Consider the following 27,251-nt stretch of genomic DNA (forward strand, 5'->3'; position numbering starts at 1 on the left):
ATAAAGAGTATATTTTTATTTTTTAAGCTATAATTTTGATCCAATTTCATACTTAGGATGATATAGGCCTGACTTATGAAGAGATATCAATATTTGGACGTCTGCGTAAGCTACAGCGTTGTGGACCTTACTCCATGTTTACTAAGCTTTTGTCACAATGGAACATTTCTCCTTCAGCAATCGCTGACAAGGTGAAGTTATTCTTCACAAAATATGCTATCAATAGACATAAAATGACAACTATCACTCCAAGTCTGTATGCTGTAGGATACTCACCTGATGATAATAGGTTAGCTTTTCGGCGGGTTTTTTTAAATTTCCCCCAATCATGTTTCCCTGTTTATTGTGAAGTTGAACAAAAAAAAAATTTTAACCGACAAATTTTATTTTCAAAGTGATTTATTTGCATTCGCTTTGCCATTGTTTAATGCGATGACACATTGCGTTAATTTTGAAATGCTTTTGTTTTATTTTGACAAAAAATAAAAATAAAAATAAAGTGACGTAATAATAACTTCTAAGACAATTTACAAAAAATAAAGATTATCTGAACTACTAAGTTTTCAATTGTCACTTTAAATTTTGAGTTTTGCAATCACATTTAGTTTCCTCATCGTCTGCTACAAAAATTTAAGTTTGTTTACCAGGAAATACAAAGGATTGGCACTATTTAATTCTCTTGTAATGTGTCTAGTGACTGGGGAATGCCATTACACGCGACACTAGTTCACATGCATCGTGGCGCGTCATTGAAAAGTGTTTTTTTTTAAGATTCCTGTAATTCAAGTAGAGTTTAGCCTAGAATTTCCTCGTTTTATTAGAGCTATAAATTTGAAAGTGCATTTTTTTTGGGTTCAAATTAAAACTAAAAAGATATCAGGTTTTTTTTATTCTTTTTGAGTGTTACCTGTTATCCACTGCAAAATTAATGAGTTCACCATAGTTTATAAAGATTAAGGTCAATAAGGAGGTGTTTATGAGATAAAAGGTTAGTCGTTGCGATTGAAAAAAATTTAATGTAATGACCCAATTATATCCGTTTGTTTTCTCGGCAGATAATTTTGAAACAGAATCGCGCAAAAAAAAATGGTTTGAAAGCTGTGGTGGATTTTTTTGCATACTTTTCTTATACTTTAAAAATTTACCAGAGACTAGAGAGAAACTAATGAGTTTACATTTTACATTTACCTTTTGATTTGATTTGAAGATTTCTGAGAAATCGCATGATAAAAAAAAAAAACCAAAATTTTAACTTTTTCAATCTTTTATACTTTATTTTTTTATTTTACCTGTTTAGCTCAATCAAAAAAGAACTTCGATAAGAATTATTTTAAATCATCAGAAGCCATTACAAGAAAAAATAATCTTTTTATTTAAGAGCGTCGTCTTGACCGATTTAAACTGAAGCAAAGATAGAAAAAGATTTATTATAGACGTGAGGAATCGATTTGAAGCTGACTTGCGCGAAGAATTTACTAAAAGTTTGTTTCACTTTGACAGTTTTTCTTTATCATTAGTGATGATACATTTATGACGAAGAAAGAGTTAGGATTCTGTAAGAATTTTAAAAGTAATTCAGGTTTAACCATTCTTGAAAAAAGTTAGATCTTTTTTGGAATTGACGCTAATAAGTAAAACTGTATGTTTGTTGTCTAGACATCTTTCTGTTCATATTTCGCCTCACTTTAAGGGCGCAGTTTTCTGTTCTAGTAACTTCCCTTTTCTAGCGAAACGTCATGCGTGATGAATTGGTTAAATAGGAACAGTTCTCTGTGCTGGCGTGTTGCTGCACTCCGAAATTTGTCTAGTTTATTCTTTTTTAGATTGGCCACTTAAAATCGTATCAATACAATGGTTGTACAGGGTGTCCCAAAATTTACGCAAGATTTGAAATGAATAAAAAACACTGTTTCTTTTCTTTAGATTTTAATTTTTTTTGTTGAATTATAAAATACACAGGATAGGGTTATGTATGGAATACCACGTCAGGCGAATGGCCTCCACGGCTTTGCTGGTACATTCCCCGCTAATCACTTTGCATAAACGTGGCTGAATTTCGTTGATGCAGCGTTAAGTTTCCTCCTTCAAGGCTGGCTGTAGGCCTGTTTGCATTGACCTTTAACTTCAAATAAACCCATAAAAGGAAATCCAATGATGTTAAAATCACGCGATCTAGGGGACCAATTCTGATCACCGAAACGAGAGAGTACACGACCAGGAAATGTCTCATGCAGTAATTTAATTGTTACACGGGCTCTATGGCATGTGGCACCGTCTTGTTGAAACCACATGTCGTCCACATTAATACCATCTAATTTAGGCAGAAAGAAGCCTGTTATCATGTCGCGAAATCGAATAACCAGTAACGGTCACTCCTTGATCAGCCTTATTTTTAAAGAAGTATGGTCCGATGATTCCTTTTTTTTTTTTCGACAGTCATGTGGGTTCTCAAAACCCCAATTGCGGCAATTTAACAAAGCCATCAAGGTGAAAAAGTGCTTCATCGCTTAGGATGATTTTCCTCGAAAAATCAGCATTCACATGTTGATGTTCAATAATCCATTCAACAAACTCTCTTCGCTGTGCATGGACATTATACTTCAGTTCTTGTGTCAAGCGAACTTGAAGTTTACAATTTTTGTCTGCGATGCCGAATTGATGTTCCTGGATTTTCATGAACACTCACCAACTGCTTTGATATTGACGTTTGAGCGGGTTGTTTTTGAAATCAGTGTGTTTAGCAGCACAAATTGATCCAGTCTCCCTGATTTTTTCAATTACTCTTTTCACAGTTGACAAAGTTGAAACAATATTCCGAACATATTTTGTACGAAATTTTCGAATTGTTGCCTCCAAACTTTCATTTTATTTGTGAAATTTTGTTCAACAATCAAAGCGTATTTTTTCTCTCGTGTAACGCTCCATTTTTGCTTAATTTTCCAGCTATCAAATTTTTTTTTTTTTTTTTTTTTTTTTTTGAGACTTTACTGCACAAATAGCGGTAAATTCAAATTTTGCGTGAATTTTTGGACACCCTGTAGAAGTGCTATGTTGTCCTTTTGTCGCTTATATTGTCGCTTTTCAAATGATGCTTACGAGCTTTTGTAATCTCGCTTTTCAAATGGTCCTTACGAGCTTTTGTAATCTCGCTTTTCAAATGATCCTTACGAGCTTTTGTAATCTTGCTTTTCAAATGGTCCTTACGAGCTTTTGTAATCTCGCTTTTCAAATGATCCTTACGAGCTTTTGTAATCTCGCATTTCAAATGATCCCTACGAGCTTTTGTAATCTCGCTTTTCAAATGATCCTTACGAGCTTTTGTAATCTTGCTTTTCAAATGATCCCTACGACCTTTTCTAATCTTGCTTTTCAAATGATCCCTACGACCTTTTGTAATCTCGCTTTTCAAATGATTCTTACGACCTTTTGTAATCTCGCTTTTCAAATGATCCTTACGAGCTTTTTTTGTGAGTTTTGTTTTGTGAGTTTTGCAATTATCGAGTCAGGTGAAACGGCAGACTTTAATGAAAAAAAAAAATGTCAAAGCTTTTTTTGACATCATGTAGAAAATAGCGAGGTAAACTTAATAACCCGGGGTTTTTCATTATCCATTACGTTGTCAGAAAGTCATTTTTTATATATTACCTATTGATAAGAAAAATTTTGTAATATTGTGCTTGGTGGAGTATTTCACAAACGTCTTTTATTTATTATTCAGTTGCAAAAATAAGTTTCGTCTGCATCAAAATTAATCGAAATGCAGAACAAGTGAAAAAACGTTTAAGCGGACAGTTCCGCTTGAGTGACAAGTTATAACAAAATATGTTCATTAACACCTATGGTGCGAGGAGTAATTCATCTTGTTTTTATCATTTTTATGTTTTATTTCATTTTTAGTTTTCTTTTGTTGTCGCTATAATCATTATCATTATTTTTTACTGTTTTTGGTCATGAAATTTAAGCACGTTTTTTCTATGTAAAATAAGTTAATGGCTGAGCGGCATAACTCTTTCAATCATACTATGACTGATAAGTACTGTCCTGCTAAAATAAGGGACCGTATCCAGCAAAAAAAAAAAATCGAGTTTAGTTCGCTTTCGTGTTTACAAAAAAATTAAAATTCATGAAAACAATAAAATTACTATCAAAGTTACATATACCTTCTCATCAGATAATATATATGTAAGTATAAGATAATATAAGTATATTTTTTTTATTGAAAATTTAAATGGTTGACTAAATTGAAGACAGTTTTTTAAAATTATCAGTTGATGGCTTTTTTTCAGTTACTTTTTTCTAAGCAGTGGGGCTAATAATTGGCGCCTCTCCTCATCAACCCCCCCCCCACCTCCCCCACCTCACTACCCCCTCCACCTAAGATTTTTGAGAGAGATTTTTTTTTCGCTCAGACTTCATTTTCATTCACGGAGATTTCTCTTGACGAAGATTTTTTCCAGGAAAGTTAGTTTTTCTATTCTTGATGATTTCCTAAGGTGAAAATTGGCCTTAAGTAAAATAAATTCTGAATTTGAGTAAATTCTCAATTTCACAAATTCTCAACTGCTCCAGACAATATTTTATCATCTGCCTACAACTAAAGGAAACATAATAATTTAGTTTATAATTATGTAAGTAAAGTTAATGATGTTATGGTGCCAGAAATATGTAGTTTTAATTTGAGAAATTGTGAAGCCATTTCCAACTCCCCATCCCACCCTTACCCTACCCCCCAGAGACCCATGAATCCACATGGTACACACTAACTTGAACATACAGCTTGAAAAATTTTACTTCAAAATTATACCTACTACCTTTAAATTTTATTGTGTTAACCTATGCAAGTAATAAATATATGTATATAATCAATAAAAATATCAAAATAAAGCCAAGCTTAGTAATTCATCTATTATCATAAAATTCTTGAAATTTTTATGCTTGGCTTATTTATCAGAGACTGGACTTTGGTTTTTCCATTTTTTATGATTAATGAAAATTAAAATTAAAGTTTCAAAAGTTGTTCAAAATAGCTCTAATTTAAAAATAGCTCAAATTTAAAAATAGCTCTAATTTAAAAATGGCTCTAATTTAAAAATAATTCTAATTTAAAATAACTTTTATATTTAGAAATACAAAATTTACAGGGTTTCAGAAAAAAAAAAAGCAATACCTTGCAAACCTTATGTTATTTTATTTACAAAGATATTGCGCAGAGCTGCTATTTGAATGAAGCTGATTTAATTCGATTAATCTAAGTTTTAACTAACAATTTTAGGTATGAATGTAAACATGTCACACTGAAAACCTGGCAAAGTTTTAAACACATAAAGAGTTCTGTTAAAATAAACTTCAGAAAATTAGATTTATTTTAAATAAGTTATACAAAAAATATTATTTTAATCATTATTAATCGTAAAAAATCAAAAAACTAAAGTCGGGTGTCTATTTATAACAGGTCTTGAGAAGGCCACTAAAAGATAGTCTCATGTTATACACATATTCAGGGTTACTTATTATGATATATTATTATATATTATAATTATAATATGAATTCCAAAATAAAAACAAATTTTAAGTCTTAAGTGTTATCTCTGCACACTAAATTAGGTAAATAAATAAATAAATTTATGTATATATAAGTGTTACTTATAAATTTTTGTAAAGTTCTACTTTTACAATGTGACTAGTTTATTTCTTATGTTTTTCTTTTATCTTTTCTTTATATTATCTAGGTCATTGCGTTTTATTAGTGAATTACTATTTGCAACGACCTGTGTTTTTTGTAACATCCTTAACACGAAATATATTGATATTGATATTGATTGTTATTGTATGTTGAATTGTATGTATATGTATTTATGTATGTATGTATGTATGTATGTATGTATGTATGTATGTATGTATGTATGTATGTATGCATGTATGTATGTATGTATGTATGTATGCATGTATGTATATATGTATATATTTATGTATGTATGTATGTATGTATGTATGTATGTATGTATGTATGTATGTATGTATGTATGTATGTATGTATGTATGCATGCATGTATGCATGTATGTGTATATATATATATATATATATATATATTTATATATATATATATGGATGTATATATGTATATATATTTATGTATGTATGTATGCATGTATGCATGTATATATATATAAATGTATATATATTTATGTATGTATGTATATATGTATATATGTATATTTATTTATGTATGTATGTTTGTATGTATTTATGTATGTATGAATGTATGTATGTATGTATGTATGTATGTATGTATGTATGTATGTATGTATGTATGTATGTATATATAATATGTATATATGTATATATATTTATGTATGTATGTATGTATGTATGTATGTATGTATGTATGTATGTATGTATTTATGCATATCTATCTATATATGTTGCGAAAATGAAATCATATTAGGAGTTTTTTTATTAATAAAGTGTTAAATCAAAAAAGTTCATTTGATGGCCTCTGTGGTTTGCTGAATGACTTTGATTTGTGGAACATCATTTGAGTGATTTTATTTAAATGTTCATTCAAATAATTTGTTTGTGATACAACTGCAGTAAATAAAGGATCTAAAGGTGGTGTAGCATCTTTTCTGAATCAAATGTTCATTCTAAAAAGATTTGTTACTCAACAATATCTTGGTTGTCAGCACCATCTGCTAGATCTAAATTTTATATATGTAGTGGATTCCATTTTTGGTAAAACTACATCACCAAACATCAATTATTTCTTTATTGAAGAGTTAGCGATGCATTTCACTCAATTGGAGGATGAATCTTTAACTGAAATTTCTTCTCCCTTCATAGTACAGCATGATGGTATGAAGTTTTTGTGGGAACTTGGAAATTATTTATAAATATTATGTAGCAGATGGAAAATTTCTAAAGATACACATAGACCTTACCTCATCTGAGTAATGCCAGGTGGAAATCCAGGGCCATATTGGCATTACTTGCTTTTATTCTGATTCCAGTGCAGACCAATATATTTGAAAAATATGTGATTTTATAACACCTTTGGTTGCTGAATAGATGGATGGACCTTTGGTTTTCTGATCAATATTATCAATCTGAAATATATATTAAATTCTCTCTAAACTCTCTCCCTAAATGCTCTCCATCGCTGTTCAAAATTATGAAAGAGTCAAGATATGTTTTCTTCCACATAGGAAAGATGCTGACACAGCAATTGACACCATGTGATCAAATATATGCACAGAACCTGTCATGAAATGTGCAAAATCATGAAACACACAAAACTCTCACAAAACACAACAAAAGGTTCCTATTCTGCATTTTATTCTGCATGATTTATGAAAGTTTTTGAGTTAAGTTTTATTTTTGACTTTTTTGAAGTCACAAATGAAATTTTCTTGAGTTTTACATAAAACCTGATCTTAATAAAACATGGCAATAAAGGTTTCAGAAAGGTTATTTCCCTTATGTATATGTGTGTATATATGTGTATATATATATGCATATATATGTTTATATGTATGTGTATATGTGTATGTATGTGTATATATATAATTGTGTGTGCATGTATATCTATATCTGTATCTTTATGTGTATATATATGTTTTGTATATGTATCTCTATTTGTATATATTTGTTTATATAAATTTGTTAATTTTGTTAATATTTGTTTATATATATAATTTCACAGTTGAAATCAGCAATGAAGTCAATAAAAAATGCTGCACAAATGGTAAATTGTAGGCTTATAAGAAAAATCTTTAAAATATTTTTACCTTTTAAATAACTTGAACAGAATAGTGTTTCAATTGCTGTATATATGTATGTTTGTATGTATGTATGTATGTATGTATGTATGTATGTATGTATGTATGTATGTATGTATGTATGTATGTATGTATGTATGTATGTATGTATGCATTTATGTATGCATAGATGGATGGATAGATGGATGGGTAGATGTGTGTGTATTTCCATAATTAAACAATATTGTTCTGGAAATAACACAGACAGATGTGTATATATATGACTTGAATGTTGACATCTTGTATAAGAGTGTATGTTATTAATAAGAAAACATCAAACAATACGTATTCTCTAAATACAAATATTAATTTATCATAAATTTTCGCTGGATTATGGTTACCAGCATCATCAGCTCGTAAAATATTTTAAGTTAAAAAAAAAACAGTTTTTTGTAACTTAAAATATTTTACGAGCTGATGATGCTGGTAACCATAATCCAGCGAAAATTTATAATAAATTAACATTTGTATTTAGAGAATACGTATTGTTTGATGTTTTCTTATTAATATATATGTTATTTCCATAATTAAATAATATTTTTCAATTTCCTTTTTAATTTTCGCATTCATCTGTTATTCATTTTTTAGTATGACGAGCTAGGCAATAAAATTCACGTTCACCGAGCAATAAAATTAAAATTTATCGATCCGAACTTGACAGCAAATCACAAGCCATATCATGGCTGCTTTATAGACAATATAAATTTGTAATGAGCAATAGGACTTTGCCTAAATGAATGTCACAGTCAAGACAGAACTTATAAAAATCCAAAATGTAGTGGGTAATAATTATTTTTTGGCAAACCACTGCACATCAACAAAATACCACTTTACGCAAGTTTGCGAGGTTAAACATAATTATTGCTAAAAGTTATAGCAAATTGTTTTTCTTTTAAAAGTTGCTTTTTGCATTTTACATGAAATAAAATGCTTTTTTACAGGTCAAAGTTTTTTTTTGGTCGAAAATTTACCAAAAAGAAATTGTTTATTTAAAAGAAAACTTGAATGTCGTAAAAACATCTAGATAAAATAAAAGTTAGTAATTGTATATAAAATAATTAATATATTTATATATGGTATAGCTATTTATAAAATGAGGAATTAATAATCATCTGGTGTATATATGATAAAAATCCAGCTTCATAAAGGTAGGTTTTCACAAAATAATCCATCGGACCTCGGTGTTCATTTTTTATTTGTCTTGTGTCGTTTGAAAGTAGTAATCTAAGATTTAAAGTATTTTTAAAAACTAACTTACTATTTTCGGTCTGTAATAGTGGTATAATACAGTATTTTTTAAAAAAAAAAAATTTTTTTCCGTTTGTAAATGCATTTGTAAAAATAAATAAAATATTTGTAAATGTAGTATGATCAGTAAAAAATATTTTTATATGTTCAACTAGTTTAAGATGTTTTGAAAAACGTAAAATAGTGTGCTTTAAATTTTTTCTCAAAAGAGAGTTTTATTTTAATACCAAGATTTGATAACAGCATCGATGTCAAGTTGAGTAAAATCTTTAGGGTCGGCAGAAATCACGGAAACTCGGCTTCCGTGTTTTCCAAGTTTTTCGTTCGTTGCCGTTTTTTTTTTCCCGTTTTTCGCAATATTGTTGTTTGCTTTGACAGTTTTACAGTTTAAACTTTAAAGTTAAACTTACAAATAAAATTGCAAAAAATACGGCTTCCTTATTTCCGTGATTTTCTACTGTCCCTAAAAATACCTTGCAAATAACTGTGCCGGTAGAAGGTCAGTTGTTCGTAATAACGACCCTTATTACTTAAATACTCTTTATGTGTAAGACAGTAATGTAATTTCTGATATTTATTCTAACAACTTTTAGTTTGTGAATGTCTGAAAAATCGGCCACCTGTTCGTATTAATATATAATTAATATATGATTGGCTATTTATTTATAATGTGATCTTCACTCTTACTTGTAGATATGATCTTCGCCCATTTTTGTATCGGTCAAGTTGGCCTTGGCAATTTAAAAGTATTGATCGTGCTGTTAAAGCTGCTGGCCAGTCCGTCACAAACTCTTTGCCAACAACTTCCGTCAATCAGCCAACTAATTTTAAGTTGAACCAATTAATAGATGCAAATTCTGGTAAAAAATTTTGTTTGTTTTTTTCATCTTTAAAACCTTCGAAATTATTTTCTTCAAAATTCACAGTTTAAAAGTTTTTAAAAATTTTTTAAAAATTCAAAATTCTTAGTTTAGTATGCTTTAAATGCAGTAAAGTTGTAACTATTTTATTTTTATTTTAGATATCTCAACTGGATTTTATGACTCCGAAGAGACAAGGATGAAAAAAGTGAAGCTAGAGGATGACCGTTAAACGTTTGAAGTTAAAATCTTTGCGACATTCTTAAACATTTTTTGTTTAGCTCTTTTTGACAACTAGGTATCATTAATAATATAAATAGAATTTATATGTATTAAGGTTGCTACATTAAAAAATTTTTAGATAGATTTATATTTAACAATTTAATTTTTTTTTTTTTTTTTTTTTTTTTTAAATAAATTTCTTCGTTTGAAGTTAAAGCGTGCGAAGTTAATAATGAAATTTTAAATGTTTTTTTTTTTTTTTTTTTTTTTTTAAATTAGACTATATTTAGTTTATATCAAAATTTAGTTTATATTAAAATTTAGTTTATATCAAAAAATTTTATGAGTGTTGCGAATCGATGCTTCCAGAGAAATATTAGACGGGGAAAAACGAGCTGAAAATATAAATTGCAGAATGAACTTGTTCGGAAAAACCATAAAATGAATTTTTTTTTTTTCTTTTCTCATACTCGTCAATTTATGGACGAAAAATGAACGAAAATGAATGAACGATGAGCGAGAATTGAACGAGAAATGAACGAGAAAGCCAGTTCTTTCATTTAAAGTTTGATGTTACTTAAACTAATAAAGAATTAACTACTTCTTAATTCGTAAAAACAAATTTGTAAAAAATATAAAATAGATTTTAAACAATAAATGACTTTCCAGTTTACATCAATGCAATAGAAGTCTTAAGCAGATTTTTAAAGATAAAAATTACGAACAAGTCAAATTTTTGTGCAAAGTAAGACACTTTTGCGGTACTTCTTTCATTTAGAATGTGAGCTTGGGTTAAGACGTTGTAGCGGTTGCTATCATCGGATTTATATAAGTAACGGAAATATAGAAAATAAAAATTGTAATCTTTAAGCTTCATCAACAGAATTTTGTTTCACCGTCATTTTATGTGTTGGTTACCGCTACCAACACGTAAACCATGGGTGTATTGGAAAAGACCGAAGTCGCGACTTTGGTTTAACACCTCAGGAATTGCATCGCTATAACAACAAAAAATACAAACCAATAGAGTGTTCTCCCAAAGTAATCTGTGTAAGAGTAGTGCAACGTTCCTTATTTTCGTTAGAGAAACAAAACGTTCAACTCATCGATCATTAAAAGTTGCTCCTAAATATGTAAATGATTTTACCTTTAAAAAAAAAATGACATAAATAACAGCTCTTTTCAAGCAATCAGAACAAAATCTATGCTTAGAAACCGCATGGATCGCTCAAAATGTTATCTTGAAATTTGTTTAAAATCAGTTCTATCAAAAACTTCACTTAAATTCTTTACGTCAATAAGTTTATAAAATTTGTTTTTATAAATATGTACATTTCATTATTTATTATTTGAATATTTGTGTATCCATGTGTATGTGCATGTGAATGTGACGTAACTTTTCCTCTTTTAAAAGTCTGTTTTATGGGTGTTCATTATAAATTATTTTGAAATTCTACTTTTATTATGTGAGTTTATTTCTAATATTTTTCTTTTGCCTTTTCTTTATCTTATTTACGTCATTACGTTTTGTTAGTGAATTACTATTTGCAATGACGTGTGTTTTTTGTAACATCTTTATTAACACGAAATATATTGATATTTTGATATTTTTTTAATAGAATAAGTTATCAAAATTAAATATTTTAATTAAAAAAAAGGCGCAAAAAATATTAAAAGCTGACAGATACAGCTCAGTTTTCCGAAAATAATTCGAAGATTTGACGCGTCATTACAGTGCTACACAAAACACGAAATATACAAACTAAATGTTTATCTATTAAACCTCTATAAGAAATAAAAACCGTGCTTTTAACAACCATATCAAGTTTCCCACGAAACGTTATCAGCCGTAACGGCTTCCTCCTTTTCATTTTGTTCCTTTATCCTTTAAAAAATTGGTTTAAGAAACTTTTCTTTTTCAAAAAAAAATATATGACATGGCCGACCTTTTAAACATTCATATTAAAACCTTTTTCTTTCAATACGAAGCTGTTAAATTATCAAAAACCTATTTTATGATGATTATTTGCCACGACCATCTCCTCGATGTCCACCTCCTCCATGTCCACCGCCTCTGTGACCACCATCTCTGTTATTTCCACTTCTAGGATCACTCATCTTGTTCATAACTTTATAGCTGCTGTCTTCAAATCTAGAACAACCGTCGTCTTCAAAAAGTTGAATGCAATTAAAATAGATTAACATCTCTTACACAAATAGAATAATTTGAAACTTACGACTCTCTTTTTCGATAATTCAGTAGCAACTCTTCTTTTTCCTAGATTGAAAAAAAAAAGTAAACCAAAATGTATTTTCATATAAGATTTATTCATCGAATGGTATTTTTTAAAAAGAAAAAAACAACAAAACAAAAATAGAAGGTAATTATTAGGCAAAGCAGGGAATGAATAGCATTTCTACAAAAAATTCGGCAACAAAAGCATCGAGACAAACACAAGCAAACAAACAACCATACTTCAGTTGAGTCTTTTTCATGTCCAACATCGTAGTCTCTCTCTCTTCATATCTAAAATAATAGTCGCTTGCTGTCTACTTGCATTAAAAGAATTTGCTACTTGAAACAAACACAAATAAAATCTTGAACAACCCAGCTACGCTGTTGTCAACTATCCATCGATTTTGGAATGTATGTAGCAAAGAGAATAGACACTTGCCTAGATATTGGTACTTACACGCCGAATCAGAGCAGCTTCGTGGAGTTAAAGGAATAATATGTTACAATGTTCATATACAGTCATATAACATAATACATGTAACATAACCAGATACTCAAAAAAATAATCTGAATATCTGGTTAGACTCGTTATGTGAACTTGAATCAAATGAAAAGTTAAAAACACTCACAAAGAGAAGAGCAGAAAAAATGAAATGATTATTTTCCCTAAGATTAGTAGACAACCCAATGAATGTCTATGAAGGATTTTTGATTACCCAAGATGAACTCTGCCAGGTTTTAAAAACGAGCGGAGTACCCTTCAAAAGTTGTTCTTGTACAGTTTTTTGTGGTGAAAGAGTTCGTTTTATCCAAGATAAAAACCCAAAACTGTAAAAGAACATTTTTATTTTATCAGCATTAGAAACTAAAATCAAGTCATCTGTTGCAGCAACCCATGGTTATTAATGTGAGATTTTGTCTTTTTATAACTAAATTTATGATTTACAATTACATTTTTGTGGGTATCTTTTATAAAAGGCTTAGATATTGGTACAAAAAATGCATAAACAGTTGTTAAATTCAATTTATTCTTGGTTTGAAAATATTCTCACCTCTGTGCAATAGTGCAAACAGTTATGTACGTTTAATCACTTATTGAGAAAATAAAAAGTTATGGGATATTGAATGCATATTTTTTCAGTCGGATGTTGGATGTTCCAAATCTGAAAGAATTATCATTAGAAAATAAAAGTCTTAAAGACTAGTAATGTGGATTGCATCTGCCTTGCACACAATTGTTTTAAATTTTTCAAGACAAACAATACGACGTGAGAACGCAAACATTATTTGCCGTTGCCGCAAGATGCAAAAAGCATAAATCATACTTATTGTGGTCATGTCAGTCAAGACATGCCAACCATTGAGTTTTGAAGATTATGCAAAATGGCATGGAAAAAACCACATGGATTTGTCGTTATAGCTCAGACTAGTAAAGTAAGAAATGGAGATTATAGATGTGGATTTGACGCCTTTTGCTTTCTACAATCCTGCTTTGATCCGCAAACGGATCTGCTTTAGCGAGTAATAGCTCCGAAAGAGTAATGGCTCAGGGCGCAGAGTAATAGCTCAGGACGCAGAATTATATCTCAGGGCGCAGAGCGCTTAAAAGGTTTTGGAGTATATAAAAATGGAAACTTTAAAAAATTAACTGTGAAACACTTCTAGTTAATAACGCATTGTTTTGACGTCATTGTTTAGAGACTCATTCCATGAAAATTTGTTAAATGTTCATTTTATATGTAGATAAAAAAAAAATGTAAAGTTTACATAAAAGTTCTTGAAATAAAAGTTCGTAAAACTATGTTTAATAACATTTTATATCAGATAACAAACGATCGTCTAACATTCAACTTTCAAATGCAGCTAAATATCCAAAAATAAAAAAAACCAAAAGGTGTGCATCTGCGAGATTACAAAAACAGCCAAGAAGCGTAGAGTGCGTGATTTTTAAATTAGACTTTAGTGAAAACAGTGGACCACATTGGGAAGCTTGGTATAACAAGCGAAACAAAAAAATCTTAGCTTGATGGTTATGGTTTTTAACCACCGCAGAAAGGTGCCACAAAAATACTTAAGCTATCCGATATACTACAACAAAGGTCAAATCCAAAGTGATGGTCAAGTATTTTGCGGAATATGTTTATGTATTTTAAAAAAGATGGAGGAGGAAAGTTAAAGGGGGAAAAAGAAAGTTTAAACATCATCTTTAAGGTTTGCTTGACTCAAACAAGTAACGTTTTCGATCGAAGAAAAGTGCGAGATAAGCAAAACGCCATCAAGACACACAAGTACAGTAGCGTGAAAAATAAATCAGTAACACCATTAAAAAACCATTAACGCCTAAAATTGTTTTCACGATGACAACCAGAACTTTAATTACTACTGCACTGATAAACGTTAATTAATACATATAATAAGGAGCGCCACAGTTCTGTAATTCCTTTATGCTTGCAAACAAGTCGAGACCAGAGAAAAGCATTAATCGAAAGATAACTGGTGAAACCTGTTTCTGAGAGCCATGATTAAGAGGTCGAGCCATAATTAAGAGGTCGATGCACATCTCAAAAGATGTTTCCTGATTTGGGCAACATTTGCTGAGATGTGTAAAAACAACGGTTTAGAAAATCTTACAGGTTTTTAAGATTTTTTATTTTGGGAAAGCTTTTAGGACTTTTATTTTTGAAGAATTTGAGGAGAATTTTTTTTTAGGTAGAGATTTGTGAGAAGAACTCATGAGTCAATCAAAAAGAGTGCTTTTACAGAAAGATTTTAAATAGAGATTCTTGGAAAAAGAGAAAGAGAAGGTATCAAAGTGAGAGGAGTTCAAATGAATAAAAACACTTTGTTACGAGTTCAAAGGTGGTAAGGAAAACTAATTGAGTAACCCTCATTACATATGATTATAGATATTAATGTATTGCTATTTGCAATATGTTAATGTTATTTGCAATATCGCGAGGTTATTTGCAATATGATAATGTTAAAAGCATATGTTCATGAGACGAATAGTAGAGAATATTTATTAAATGATTCAAGTAAGAATAGAAAAACCAGGGGTAATTGTTATTACTTTGCATCTATTTTGATTTACGTAAAACCATGCATGTTACTATGCGCACTATTGAAAAGTTAAAACGTCCTCATATCCTCTATTCCCGTGCTTTTCAAAAACACCACCTTTACACCATCTTTGCTACTACCGCTAGCTACGCTAGTCACGCTCTCACCTCAGTGCCACACTCCCATCGTCCACGTTTAGAAAACCCCGCCCACACTTTGTACGAGATTTATTGGTTAAAACGATGTAGCTATAAAAAAACTCACGGCGCAGGGCGCTAGCTCCAAAGTGCCCTGCGCCATAGAGTGGAGCTACAGATCTTGGTGAATGCGTGACCCTGAAAGTGCTTGCAACACAAACTGATTTAAAGAATCAGTTTTATAGAAAAAACTAAAAATAGAAACTGTTACAAACTTTTCTTAATTTTGACTGGTGAACTGAAAATGAACAGACAAATCGCGAGGTTAGAATTATTTTGTTCTATCTCCAAGTTTAAACGTTTGAAGAAAGTTTTTGATTTTTTGTAAAAGTAAAACTTGTTCAAAGTTTTAGCTTTTATTTTTAAAGAAATAATAACTTATGCTTTACATAATTTATGTTTAAGCAAATTATTTAGAAAAAAAAATTATAAAATAATGCGTATTTTAAAAGTTATTATTACTAACTAAAATTAAAAATTCATTTTCTCCCAACTTTTAAAATTGGAGATAGAACAAAATAATTCTAACCTCGCGAAATGCTGAAAAAACATAATTGTTGACATATAGATGTTGCTTTTGGTACTGATAATGATATTAATATCATTAATACTTGATATAATGTTAATAATTATTATCAATATTGATGACGAAAAAGATATTTGTCTTTAGAAAGAATTGCTATGATGCTATAGAAAACTTTGAAAAATCTATTAAATCATCCTTTAGTTTAAAGTTTTGCTTTAAGAGTTCATTAAAATTGAGCTTGCCTTAACTTGCGAAAAAAGAAAAAGAAGAAAAAAAAAAACATTTTCAGTTAGTTGCTACTAGAAAGCGCGAAGCACCGACTACCGTCGAGAAAAAACTCAGATAAGTGCAACAATTAAAAGTTTCTACAAAAAACACAAACTCAACATTTATCTATTAAACTCCAATAAATAATAAAAATCCGTGTTCTTAACAACCATATTCATTTTCCCGCGAAACGTCATTGACCATAACGGCTTCATTCTTTATCTTTAAACAAAAAAAAGTGATTTAAGAAACACTTTTCTTTTTCATCCTAAAAAAAAATCTATGACATGGCGACCTGCTCCACATTCGTATCAAAGCCTTTTTCTTTCAATACGAAACTGCTAAATTATTAAAAATCAAACTTACGATGTTCAATTGCCACGACCGCCTCCTCGATGACCTTCTCTATGACCTCCCCCTCTATGTCCACCTTCTCTATGACCGCCTCCTCTGTGACCGCCTCCTCTGTGACCACCTCCTCTGTGACCCCCTCCTCTGTGATCGCCTCCTCTATTACCTCCGTTTCTAGGATCACTCATTATTTTCAAAGCTTCGTAACTACCGTCTTCAAATCTAAAACATGTTCATATCTAATCCATTCAAATAGCATTCGACGTTTTCAAAAAGTCAAATTCAATTTGAATGGATTAACGTCGTTTATACAAACATATTAATCTAAAACTTACGACTCTCTTTTTCGATAACTCATTAACAACCCTTCGTTTTCCTAGATTGAAAAACAAAAAGTAAACCAAAGCCATTTTCATTTGAAATTTATTCTTAAACAAGTGTTTTTTCTTATTAAAGAAAACTAAAAAACAAAAAGCGAAATAAAAAACAAAACGTAATTAATAGGAAAATCAAAGAATGAAGCACTTTTTTTTGCTCGATAAAGCACATAAAGTCAGCAACAAAAGCATAGAGATAAACACAAACAAACAAAAATACTTCAGTTGAGTCTTTTTCATATCCGACGTCGTAGTCTCTCTCTTCGTATCTAAAACAATAGTCGCTTGCAGTCTACTGGCATTAAATGAATTGGCTTCTTGTGACAAACACAAATATAATCCTGAACAACAGATATTGGCTGTTGTCAACTATCCGTCAATTTTGAAATGCACGTAGCAAAAAGATACTTACCTAGATTCTGCCTCGAGATTGTTATTTGCACGCCGACTCGGAGCAGCTTCGTGGAGCTAAATGAAAAAACGAATAATTGATCCGCATATCTGGTCAGACTGTATGAGAGCTTAATCAAATAGCAAGTTAAAAGCACTCACAAAGAGTTGAGCAGAAATCACAAGCAAAGCTAGCAGGCTAACTCGACCCATCTTTAGCACGTCTCTTTGCAAATAAAAACAAGTGAACTTTTCATCCTTTTTATATCGTGTGCAACTTTCGCAATTGCACCTAAATTAGCACAGAAGTACGTTTGAACATTATGAGCATTCTTGGATTGGATAAAACCTTCGATTGAGCGCGAATAGATTAAGTTTGATTGCCAATCCATTTCTAGTTGTAATCGTAAAACTGACGCTAAACGTTTTGCCGCTGTTGTAATTATTGCCAAGATAACTCCACAGTGATGCCCTCGCTAAGTGCGATAGTTTTACCAAGAGTCTCCCACGACTGTTAATGTGCGAAAGTGTAAGCTTATTTGATGTATTTAATTGACCAGTTTTCTTCGACCGCGAATCTAGTAGCGACTGAAAACTTTGTTAATTAGCAAGTTTTAATGAACATTTTTAACGTTGGAATACAAGTCCTTACGTCATATCGTCGAATGGTTGCATCGCTATGTAATTAGCATCTAAAAATAAAAAAATAAAAAAATTGCCTCCTTTGTTTTTCTTTTGTTTAACTGGTGATTAAAAAGCTAATACCCACGCTTCCATATAACTTTGTTTCCACCCTCACAAAGTTGAAGTTCTTTTTTTAATGTCTTTAAGTTTGTTATATATGGCGTTAACACGTTTATTATGGCTTGCTCCGATCCAAAAACTTATTATCCAAACCGACTTTCATTTTGATTTGTTTTTGTAAAAGTGCATGGTTTCAACAACCAATAGAACAAATATTATGGGCCGTATGCAAAGAAATTTTTCTCAAAGAAATTTAACCTTAAAAAGTTTTCAGTGAAGTGGCACCCCTTTCTTACACTGTTAAAATTTTAAAGTTTAGTGTATGCTTGTAAATTTTTTATGTTCAGAAGCCTGACAGCTATTTATAAAGCCATAAATGGGCAACTGCCAACACTGTGTTTCTCTCATTTTTATCAAAAATTCACACTCCGAACCGAAAGACCAATGTTATCAATCACCTCCTAAATTGCGATGCTTTACGCGGTTCAATTTCTTTTTCGCTAAATGTTTTTAAGCTTTCCAAAAAGTTTTCCAATCATCCAAATGCAAATACTCCCCCTTTAAACTCAGTCGACTGGTTTTGAAGAACAAGATTGAAGACTCCACGGGAAGAAACGGCAGGGTCACATTTTGAAAGTTTCTACTTTTTACACTTCCTAGCTTTACTAACCATGATAGCATATTTTGTATTTGAATTCAAATCAAATAAACGATTTGATGCATATTTAAAGTTTTTCTAAATTTTTCTAAAACTTCGAAACTTATAAAGGTTTAAAAGTTTAATAATGATTTATCTCAAAATGAAAAAATGTGACCCTGCCGTTTCTTCCCGTGGAGTCTTCATCTGTTAACTAAAAGGAATACAAGTTAAGAATTAAAAAAGAACAGTTTCTTGGAAAAGTGCATTAGGTAGGCATTAATCGAGGAATTGGTGCATTCTTTTGTAAAAAGTAAAACTCTTTGTGAGATTAAACATTTCACAATTATCTCACGATCAGCTTAAAGACAAGAGTAAACGAAAAGTTATGCCAACGTCATCTTGAAAAGATCACAACAATGTTTAGTTCGTTTGCAAAGGTTTTCCTCAAGTAACAAAGAAAAATCGAAGAAGTTTTCTTTTAACATACATTTTTAACTTTCACAATAATACTTTGCCTTGACTTGCAAAATGAAAAATGAAAAGAAAAAATTAATAAATTAAAAAAAGGAAAACGAAAAAAAAAAAAAAAAAAAAGAGAGAAAAAAAGAAAAAATCGAAGGTTAAAAATGTTCATCAAGGCGTGCTAAATAACAAAGTTTTCATTCGTCACTACATTCGCGTTATAATGAAAATTTGTCAATTAATTACATTAAATGAACACTTTCGCACATGAACAGCCGTGGGAGGCTTTTGGTGAAACTGCCGCATTTAGCGACGACATCATTGTAGATATTTCTTAGGCAATTATTACAACAGCGGCCAAACGTTTAGCGTCAGTTTTACGGTTATAACTAGAAATGGAATGGCAATCAAATTAATCTATTCGCGCTCAATCGAAGGTTTCATCCAATCCAAGAATGCTCATAATGTTCAAACGTACTTCTGTGCTAATTTAGGTGCAATTGCGAAAGTTACACACGATATAAAAAGGATGAAAAGTTCACTTGTTTTTATTTGCAAAGAGACGTGCCAAAGATGTGTCGAGTTAGCGTGCTGGTTTTGCTTGTGATTTCTGCTCAACTCTTTGTGAGTGCTTTTAACTTGCCATTTGATTAAGCTCTCATACAGTCTGACCAGATATGCGGATCAATTATTCGTTTTTTCATTTAGCTCCACGAAGCTGCTCCGAGTCGGCGTGCAAATAATAATCTCGAGGCAGAATCTAGGTAAGTATCTTTTTGCTACGTGCATTTCAAAATTGACGGATAGTTGACAACAGCCAATATCTGTTGTTCAGGATTATATTTGTGTTTGTCACAAGAAGCCAATTCATTTAATGCCAGTAGACTGCAAGCGACTATTGTTTTAGATACGAAGAGAGAGACCACGACGTCGGATATGAAAAAGACTCAACTGAAGTATTTTTGTTTGTTTGTGTTTATCTCGATGCTTTTGTTGCCGACGTATTTGCAACCATATTGTTCATTCTGTGTTTTGCCTAATAATTACGATTTATTTTTTGTTTTGGTGTTTTCTTTGTTGTTGTTGTTTTTTTAAAATAAACAACCTATTGACGAATTAGTTTCAAATGAAAATAGACTTTGGTTTACTTTTTGTTTTTCAACCTAGGAAGATGAAGGGTTGTTAATGAATTATCGAAATAGAGAGCCGTAAGTTTCAGATTATTCTATTGTGCAAACGATGTTGATCCATTCAAATTACATTCGACTTTTTGAAAACGACAATTGTTTTAGATATGAAGACGGCGATTACGAAGCTATGAACACAATGAGTGATCCTAGAAATGGAAGTAGTAGAGGAGGCGGTCACAGGGAAGGTGAACACAGAGGAGGTGGTCACAGAGGAGGCAGTCACAGAGGAGGCGGTCATAGAGAAGGTGGACATAGAGGGGGTGGTCATAGAGAAGGTCATCGAGGAGGCGGTCGTGGCAAATAATCATCGTAAGTTAGATTTTTAATGGTTCAACAGCTTTGCATTGAAAGAAAAAGGCTTTAATGCAAATGTTTAAAAGGTCGCCATGTCGAATATTTTTTTTAGGATGAAAAAGAAAATAATTTCTTAAATCACTTTTTTTTTTAAAGAAAAAGGAACGAAAAGGAAGTAGCTGCTACGGTCAATGACGGTTCGTGAGAAAATGGATGTGGTTGTTAAAAACACGGATTTTTATTATTTATTTGAGTTTAATAGATAAATGTTGAGTTTTTGTTTTGTTTAGAAAATTTTGTTTTTATTTAACTGTGTTTTTTTCTCGACGGTAGTCGGTGCTTCGCGCTTTCTAGTAGCAACTGGCTAAAAATGTTAGCTTTTTTTTTTTTTCTCACGAGTTTAGCCAAGCTTTATTTTAATGAAACCTTAAATTAAAACTTTTAAAAGACTTTCCAACGAGAGGTTAACAGGATGTAATGTTTCTATTACATCATTTGTTTGGACTTGAAGAAAAGTATTTCGTTTTATTTTTAACATTCGAGATACGCATCGAACTCTCGTTTGCGTCGAGCCAATCTCATTAGGAAATTTAATCTGAAGTGACTTTTGAAATCTGTCGCTTTTAAATGTAATTCACTTATAAAATAGAAAACAGTTCTGATAAACAACCATTTTTACCGATCAAAACGCCATTGTTCATGTCTTTATCTTGTCTTTGCTAGACCAGTTTCTAACAAAAATCCGTATCTGAGAACGATGCACTAGTTTTTTTCCAATCGTTTTTACCTATTTTGAAGATGTTGCTCATAGTGTCAAGCTTTCACCGGCAAAATGGCCATCAGGCCCGTTGAAACCCTTATTTTAAATAAATATTTTAAAGTAGAGGGGCCCAGCCATCATGGATAGTGGTGAGCGATTGTAAGAAATACGGAAAGAACAATAAACTCGAAAAACAGCCTTTCACTTACGCAGTCCTGTTCAGGGTGTTTTGCCGCTCAGGACGTTGTATAAAATAATGAGCTGCGCTTGTTTTCTACTTGCGTAAAAGAACTAGATATAACTTTTTTTATAACCCATCGTCATAAAGAAACTCATGTTTTTTTGAAACACTTTCAATAATATGAAAAATAAGTCTTTATTTACCCGTAAGGTGTTTTGTGTAGTAACAGTTGCCAGTGTGGGATCAGACTTTCGGTATATTAATGTAAAGGCTTCACTATAGCAACATTTGGTTTAAATGAATAAGGCGTACGGTCAAGTGTGTGCCCGCCAATCAAATTTTTAGGTAATACTTTCCCCTGTAAAACGTTTCAATGTTAAACTATTCAAAGTTGAAATACGACAGAAATTATTTGGCCCCCACTTTTCTTCCGCAACCATTAACCGAACCCTCCAAAAGCATTTTTTTTTGGCGTAATTGTTCAGGCTACCGCCTCCATTTGCTTCCGCTTCCTAAGTGACGGCAGCTGCAAGAATGTTAAGAATTTGCCGTCAATCGGGAAGCAAAAGCCACTGGCTGCTACTGTCAAAATGTAATTCTGAGGCAAGTTGATTTGGAGGTTGTTGCCATTTGTAACTTCGTAGTGTCTGGCGTCTGTTGTCAGAAGGTATTTTGGAGACAAAATGAATTAGAGACCGCTTCCAGTGCCTTTTGTCTCCTAATTATCGGTGGCCGCTTAACTGGAGTTGTTTTTTCGTCTCTTGTTGTCAAAAGAAATTAAAGCAAAGCGTAGTGTCAGTTTTGTCAATAGAAAATTGAAGAGCAGGTGCATTTCAATAGGGCTTTATGTGATACAACAACACCATGTCTTTAATTTTTAAATTTTCAACATAATAATTGGGGCAATTCTCGTTAAAACATAAAATATTAAGTTTAATGGAGGCAATTAAAGAAAAAGGTCTTTTCTTTAATTGCAATTATTATGGGTGGTTTGCTCTAACTCCTAAAGTTTTCTTAAAATATAAAGCCACATTCGTAAAGTTTTTAGCGGTATTAAAAGTTATTTATTCATTCTTCGAACTTGATCATGTACAAAGCCACAAAAACAAATATTTAAGAAAAATGACTGAAGCTTTATTCAAATCTATAAAATCAGTACTTATATATTTTTCTCTTAAATTTATACATCATTAAAATGCTGTTTATTACAGATAGGGCAAAAAAATAATAAGTAAAAATGCGAAGTAATGTGGAAAAAATAAATTTTATTGAAAAAGATTTTGGTTTCAAATACTATTGCAAAAACAAAACAAATCTAATCTATTTAACAATAAAAATCACTTAAATCTAAAATAATTTCAGGTTCTTCTTCATTTTCTTCATCATTTTCTTCTTTATTTTCTCCAATTATGGCTTGTAAATTGTTCTAAAATTGGTGGTCTATGGGAAGTATATGCGGTAATAGAGTTTTATTATTGTCAATTTTTTCTTCGATATTTTTAATGATGTTATATATTGTGAGGAAGCTAATTCTAAGTAAAACAAGATGCTGTTCATAACAACATAACCTAAAGCCATTAATTAATATTTTACATACAAACGAATAAAATGAAAAAACGCCAACGTCCAAAGCATTATAATCAATATAAAAAGGGAAATACAAAACAGAAAAAGGGGTCAGTCAGAAATATAGGAAAGGAAAAGGATTGTTATTATAAAAGTTAAAATAAATTTGAGCGTAAAGAAAAGTACGCGTGTTAACAAGAATAAGTCAGAGTACTAACATTACACAGAACCACACAGGCTTCTCCATATCCTCATACAACTTTAACCCAAACCTCCTAACCTATACGAAACACTAAAACCCCTAAAATATATAAAAAGAAACCGCCTAAAAGACCCGCCTCACAATAATTCTGTTGTAATTCAGCAAGTGATGCTTACAGCGATCTTCCTTTCTTTGCAATATTTACTTACTTGTACTCATCATAGTGTTTGATGTAGAAAGCTTTTGCATTTTCCACATTAAAATGATAGGAAACAGCATTAGCGAAACCTGATCTTTATCATCGTTTGTATGTGTGAACCTTTTAATATTTGCAAGTATAACTAACTTGTTTGTAACCCGTCACTGTCTTGTAGGCTGTTAATTCAGGATACTCAGCAAAATTTGTAACATCTACAGATTTATTTGGGATGTTACTCTAAAATATATACACAGTAATATAATAACCCATAAGTGATAAAATATTATTTTTGTATTATTATATTAAGTGCAATATAATAACAAGCCACGAAATCAAAGTAAATGTTTACCTGTTAATTTTAAGCTATATTTTGAATGTCATCATGTCTTAGGAAAATGAACGTCGGAGAATTAAGCAAGATAGCTCAGGAGTAAAAACGAAAGAGCTGCAGTGTTTCAAAAAAACATGAGTTTCTTTATGACGATGGGTTATAAAAAAAGTTATATCTAGTTCTTTTACGCAAGTAGAAAACAAGCGCAGCTCATTATTTTATACAACGTCCTGAGCGGCAAAACACCCTGAACAGGACTGCGTAAGTGAAAGGCTGTTTTTCGAGTTTATTGTTCTTTCCGTATTTCTTACAATCGCTCACCACTATCCATGATGGCTGGGCCCCTCTACTTTAAAATATTTATTTAAAATAAGGGTTTCAACGGGCCTGATGGCCATTTTGCCGGTGAAAGCTTGACACTATGAGCAACATCTTCAAAATAGGTAAAAACGATTGGAAAAAAACTAGTGCATCGTTCTCAGATACGGATTTTTGTTAGAAACTGGTCTAGCAAAGACAAGATAAAGACATGAACAATGGCGTTTTGATCGGTAAAAATGGTTGTTTATCAGAACTGTTTTCTATTTTATAAGTGAATTACATTTAAAAGCGACAGATTTCAAAAGTCACTTCAGATTAAATTTCCTAATGAGATTGGCTCGACGCAAACGAGAGTTCGATGCGTATCTCGAATGTTAAAAATAAAACGAAATACTTTTCTTCAAGTCCAAACAAATGATGTAATAGAAACATTACATCCTGTTAACCTCTCGTTGGAAAGTCTTTTAAAAGTTTTAATTTAAGGTTTCATTAAAATAAAGCTTGGCTAAACTCGTGAGAAAAAAAAAAAAAGCTAACATTTTTAGCCAGTTGCTACTAGAAAGCGCGAAGCACCGACTACCGTCGAGAAAAAAACACAGTTAAATAAAAACAAAATTTTCTAAACAAAACAAAAACTCAACATTTATCTATTAAACTCAAATAAATAATAAAAATCCGTGTTTTTAACAACCACATCCATTTTCTCACGAACCGTCATTGACCGTAGCAGCTACTTCCTTTTCGTTCCTTTTTCTTTAAAAAAAAAAGTGATTTAAGAAATTATTTTCTTTTTCATCCTAAAAAAAATATTCGACATGGCGACCTTTTAAACATTTGCATTAAAGCCTTTTTCTTTCAATGCAAAGCTGTTGAACCATTAAAAATCTAACTTACGATGATTATTTGCCACGACCGCCTCCTCGATGACCTTCTCTATGACCACCCCCTCTATGTCCACCTTCTCTATGACCGCCTCCTCTGTGACTGCCTCCTCTGTGACCACCTCCTCTGTGTTCACCTTCCCTGTGACCGCCTCCTCTACTACTTCCATTTCTAGGATCACTCATTGTGTTCATAGCTTCGTAATCGCCGTCTTCATATCTAAAACAATTGTCGTTTTCAAAAAGTCGAATGTAATTTGAATGGATCAACATCGTTTGCACAATAGAATAATCTGAAACTTACGGCTCTCTATTTCGATAATTCATTAACAACCCTTCATCTTCCTAGGTTGAAAAACAAAAAGTAAACCAAAGTCTATTTTCATTTGAAACTAATTCGTCAATAGGTTGTTTATTTTAAAAAAACAACAACAACAAAGAAAACACCAAAACAAAAAATAAATCGTAATTATTAGGCAAAACACAGAATGAACAATATGGTTGCAAATACGTCGGCAACAAAAGCATCGAGATAAACACAAACAAACAAAAATACTTCAGTTGAGTCTTTTTCATATCCGACGTCGTGGTCTCTCTCTTCGTATCTAAAACAATAGTCGCTTGCAGTCTACTGGCATTAAATGAATTGGCTTCTTGTGACAAACACAAATATAATCCTGAACAACAGATATTGGCTGTTGTCAACTATCCGTCAATTTTGAAATGCACGTAGCAAAAAGATACTTACCTAGATTCTGCCTCGAGATTATTATTTGCACGCCGACTCGGAGCAGCTTCGTGGAGCTAAATGAAAAAACGAATAATTGATCCGCATATCTGGTCAGACTGTATGAGAGCTTAATCAAATGGCAAGTTAAAAGCACTCACAAAGAGTTGAGCAGAAATCACAAGCAAAACCAGCACGCTAACTCGACACATCTTTGGCACGTCTCTTTGCAAATAAAAACAAGTGAACTTTTCATCCTTTTTATATCGTGTGTAACTTTCGCAATTGCACCTAAATTAGCACAGAAGTACGTTTGAACATTATGAGCATTCTTGGATTGGATGAAACCTTCGATTGAGCGCGAATAGATTAATTTGATTGCCATTCCATTTCTAGTTATAACCGTAAAACTGACGCTAAACGTTTGGCCGCTGTTGTAATAATTGCCTAAGAAATATCTACAATGATGTCGTCGCTAAATGCGGCAGTTTCACCAAAAGCCTCCCACGGCTGTTCATGTGCGAAAGTGTTCATTTAATGTAATTAATTGACAAATTTTCATTATAACGCGAATGTAGTGACGAATGAAAACTTTGTTATTTAGCACGCCTTGATGAACATTTTTAACCTTCGATTTTTTCTTTTTTTCTCTCTTTTTTTTTTTTTTTTTTTTCGTTTTCCTTTTTTTAATTTATTAATTTTTTCTTTTCATTTTTCATTTTGCAAGTCAAGGCAAAGTATTATTGTGAAAGTTAAAAATGTATGTTAAAAGAAAACTTCTTCGATTTTTCTTTGTTACTTGAGGAAAACCTTTGCAAACGAACTAAACATTGTTGTGATCTTTTCAAGATGACGTTGGCATAACTTTTCGTTTACTCTTGTCTTTAAGCTGATCGTGAGATAATTGTGAAATGTTTAATCTCACAAAGAGTTTTACTTTTTACAAAAGAATGCACCAATTCCTCGATTAATGCCTACCTAATGCACTTTTCCAAGAAACTGTTCTTTTTTAATTCTTAACTTGTATTCCTTTTAGTTAACAGATGAAGACTCCACGGGAAGAAACGGCAGGGTCACATTTTTTCATTTTGAGATAAATCATTATTAAACTTTTAAACCTTTATAAGTTTCGAAGTTTTAGAAAAATTTAGAAAAACTTTAAATATGCATCAAATCGTTTATTTGATTTGAATTCAAATACAAA

General features: G+C 31.4%; 1 protein-coding gene across 5 annotated transcripts in view; it reads left to right on the forward strand.

Moving 5' to 3' along the window:
- LOC145189381 (glutamine-dependent NAD(+) synthetase-like) overlaps positions 1-11,726 on the forward strand; it is a 44,697-nt gene extending 32,971 nt beyond the window's left edge. The window contains exons 9-12 of one of the 5 annotated variants that reach the window (XR_016452357.1): positions 57-289; positions 9,757-9,923; positions 10,085-10,221; positions 10,924-11,726. Coding sequence is in view for 3 of the 5 variants with exons in the window: in XM_090086863.1 (XP_089942989.1) it covers positions 57-289; positions 9,757-9,923; positions 10,085-10,155 (471 nt within the window). In the remaining 2 variants the exon portion in view is untranslated. Of the gene's footprint in view, positions 1-56; positions 542-1,378; positions 2,891-9,756; positions 9,924-10,084; positions 10,304-10,923 lie in introns of those variants that run through there. The other 4 variants (XR_016452358.1, XM_090086863.1, XM_090086864.1 and 1 more) reach the window with 4 other exon arrangements.
- Positions 11,727-27,251: the final 15,525 nt, after the last annotated feature.

Source organism: Hydra viridissima, unplaced genomic scaffold (genome assembly GCF_058129835.1).
Source record: "Hydra viridissima isolate aposymbiotic clone 2 unplaced genomic scaffold, HvirCarnegie_v1 scaffold_5, whole genome shotgun sequence".
In the NCBI taxonomy this organism is placed as follows: Eukaryota; Metazoa; Cnidaria; class Hydrozoa; order Anthoathecata; family Hydridae; genus Hydra; species Hydra viridissima.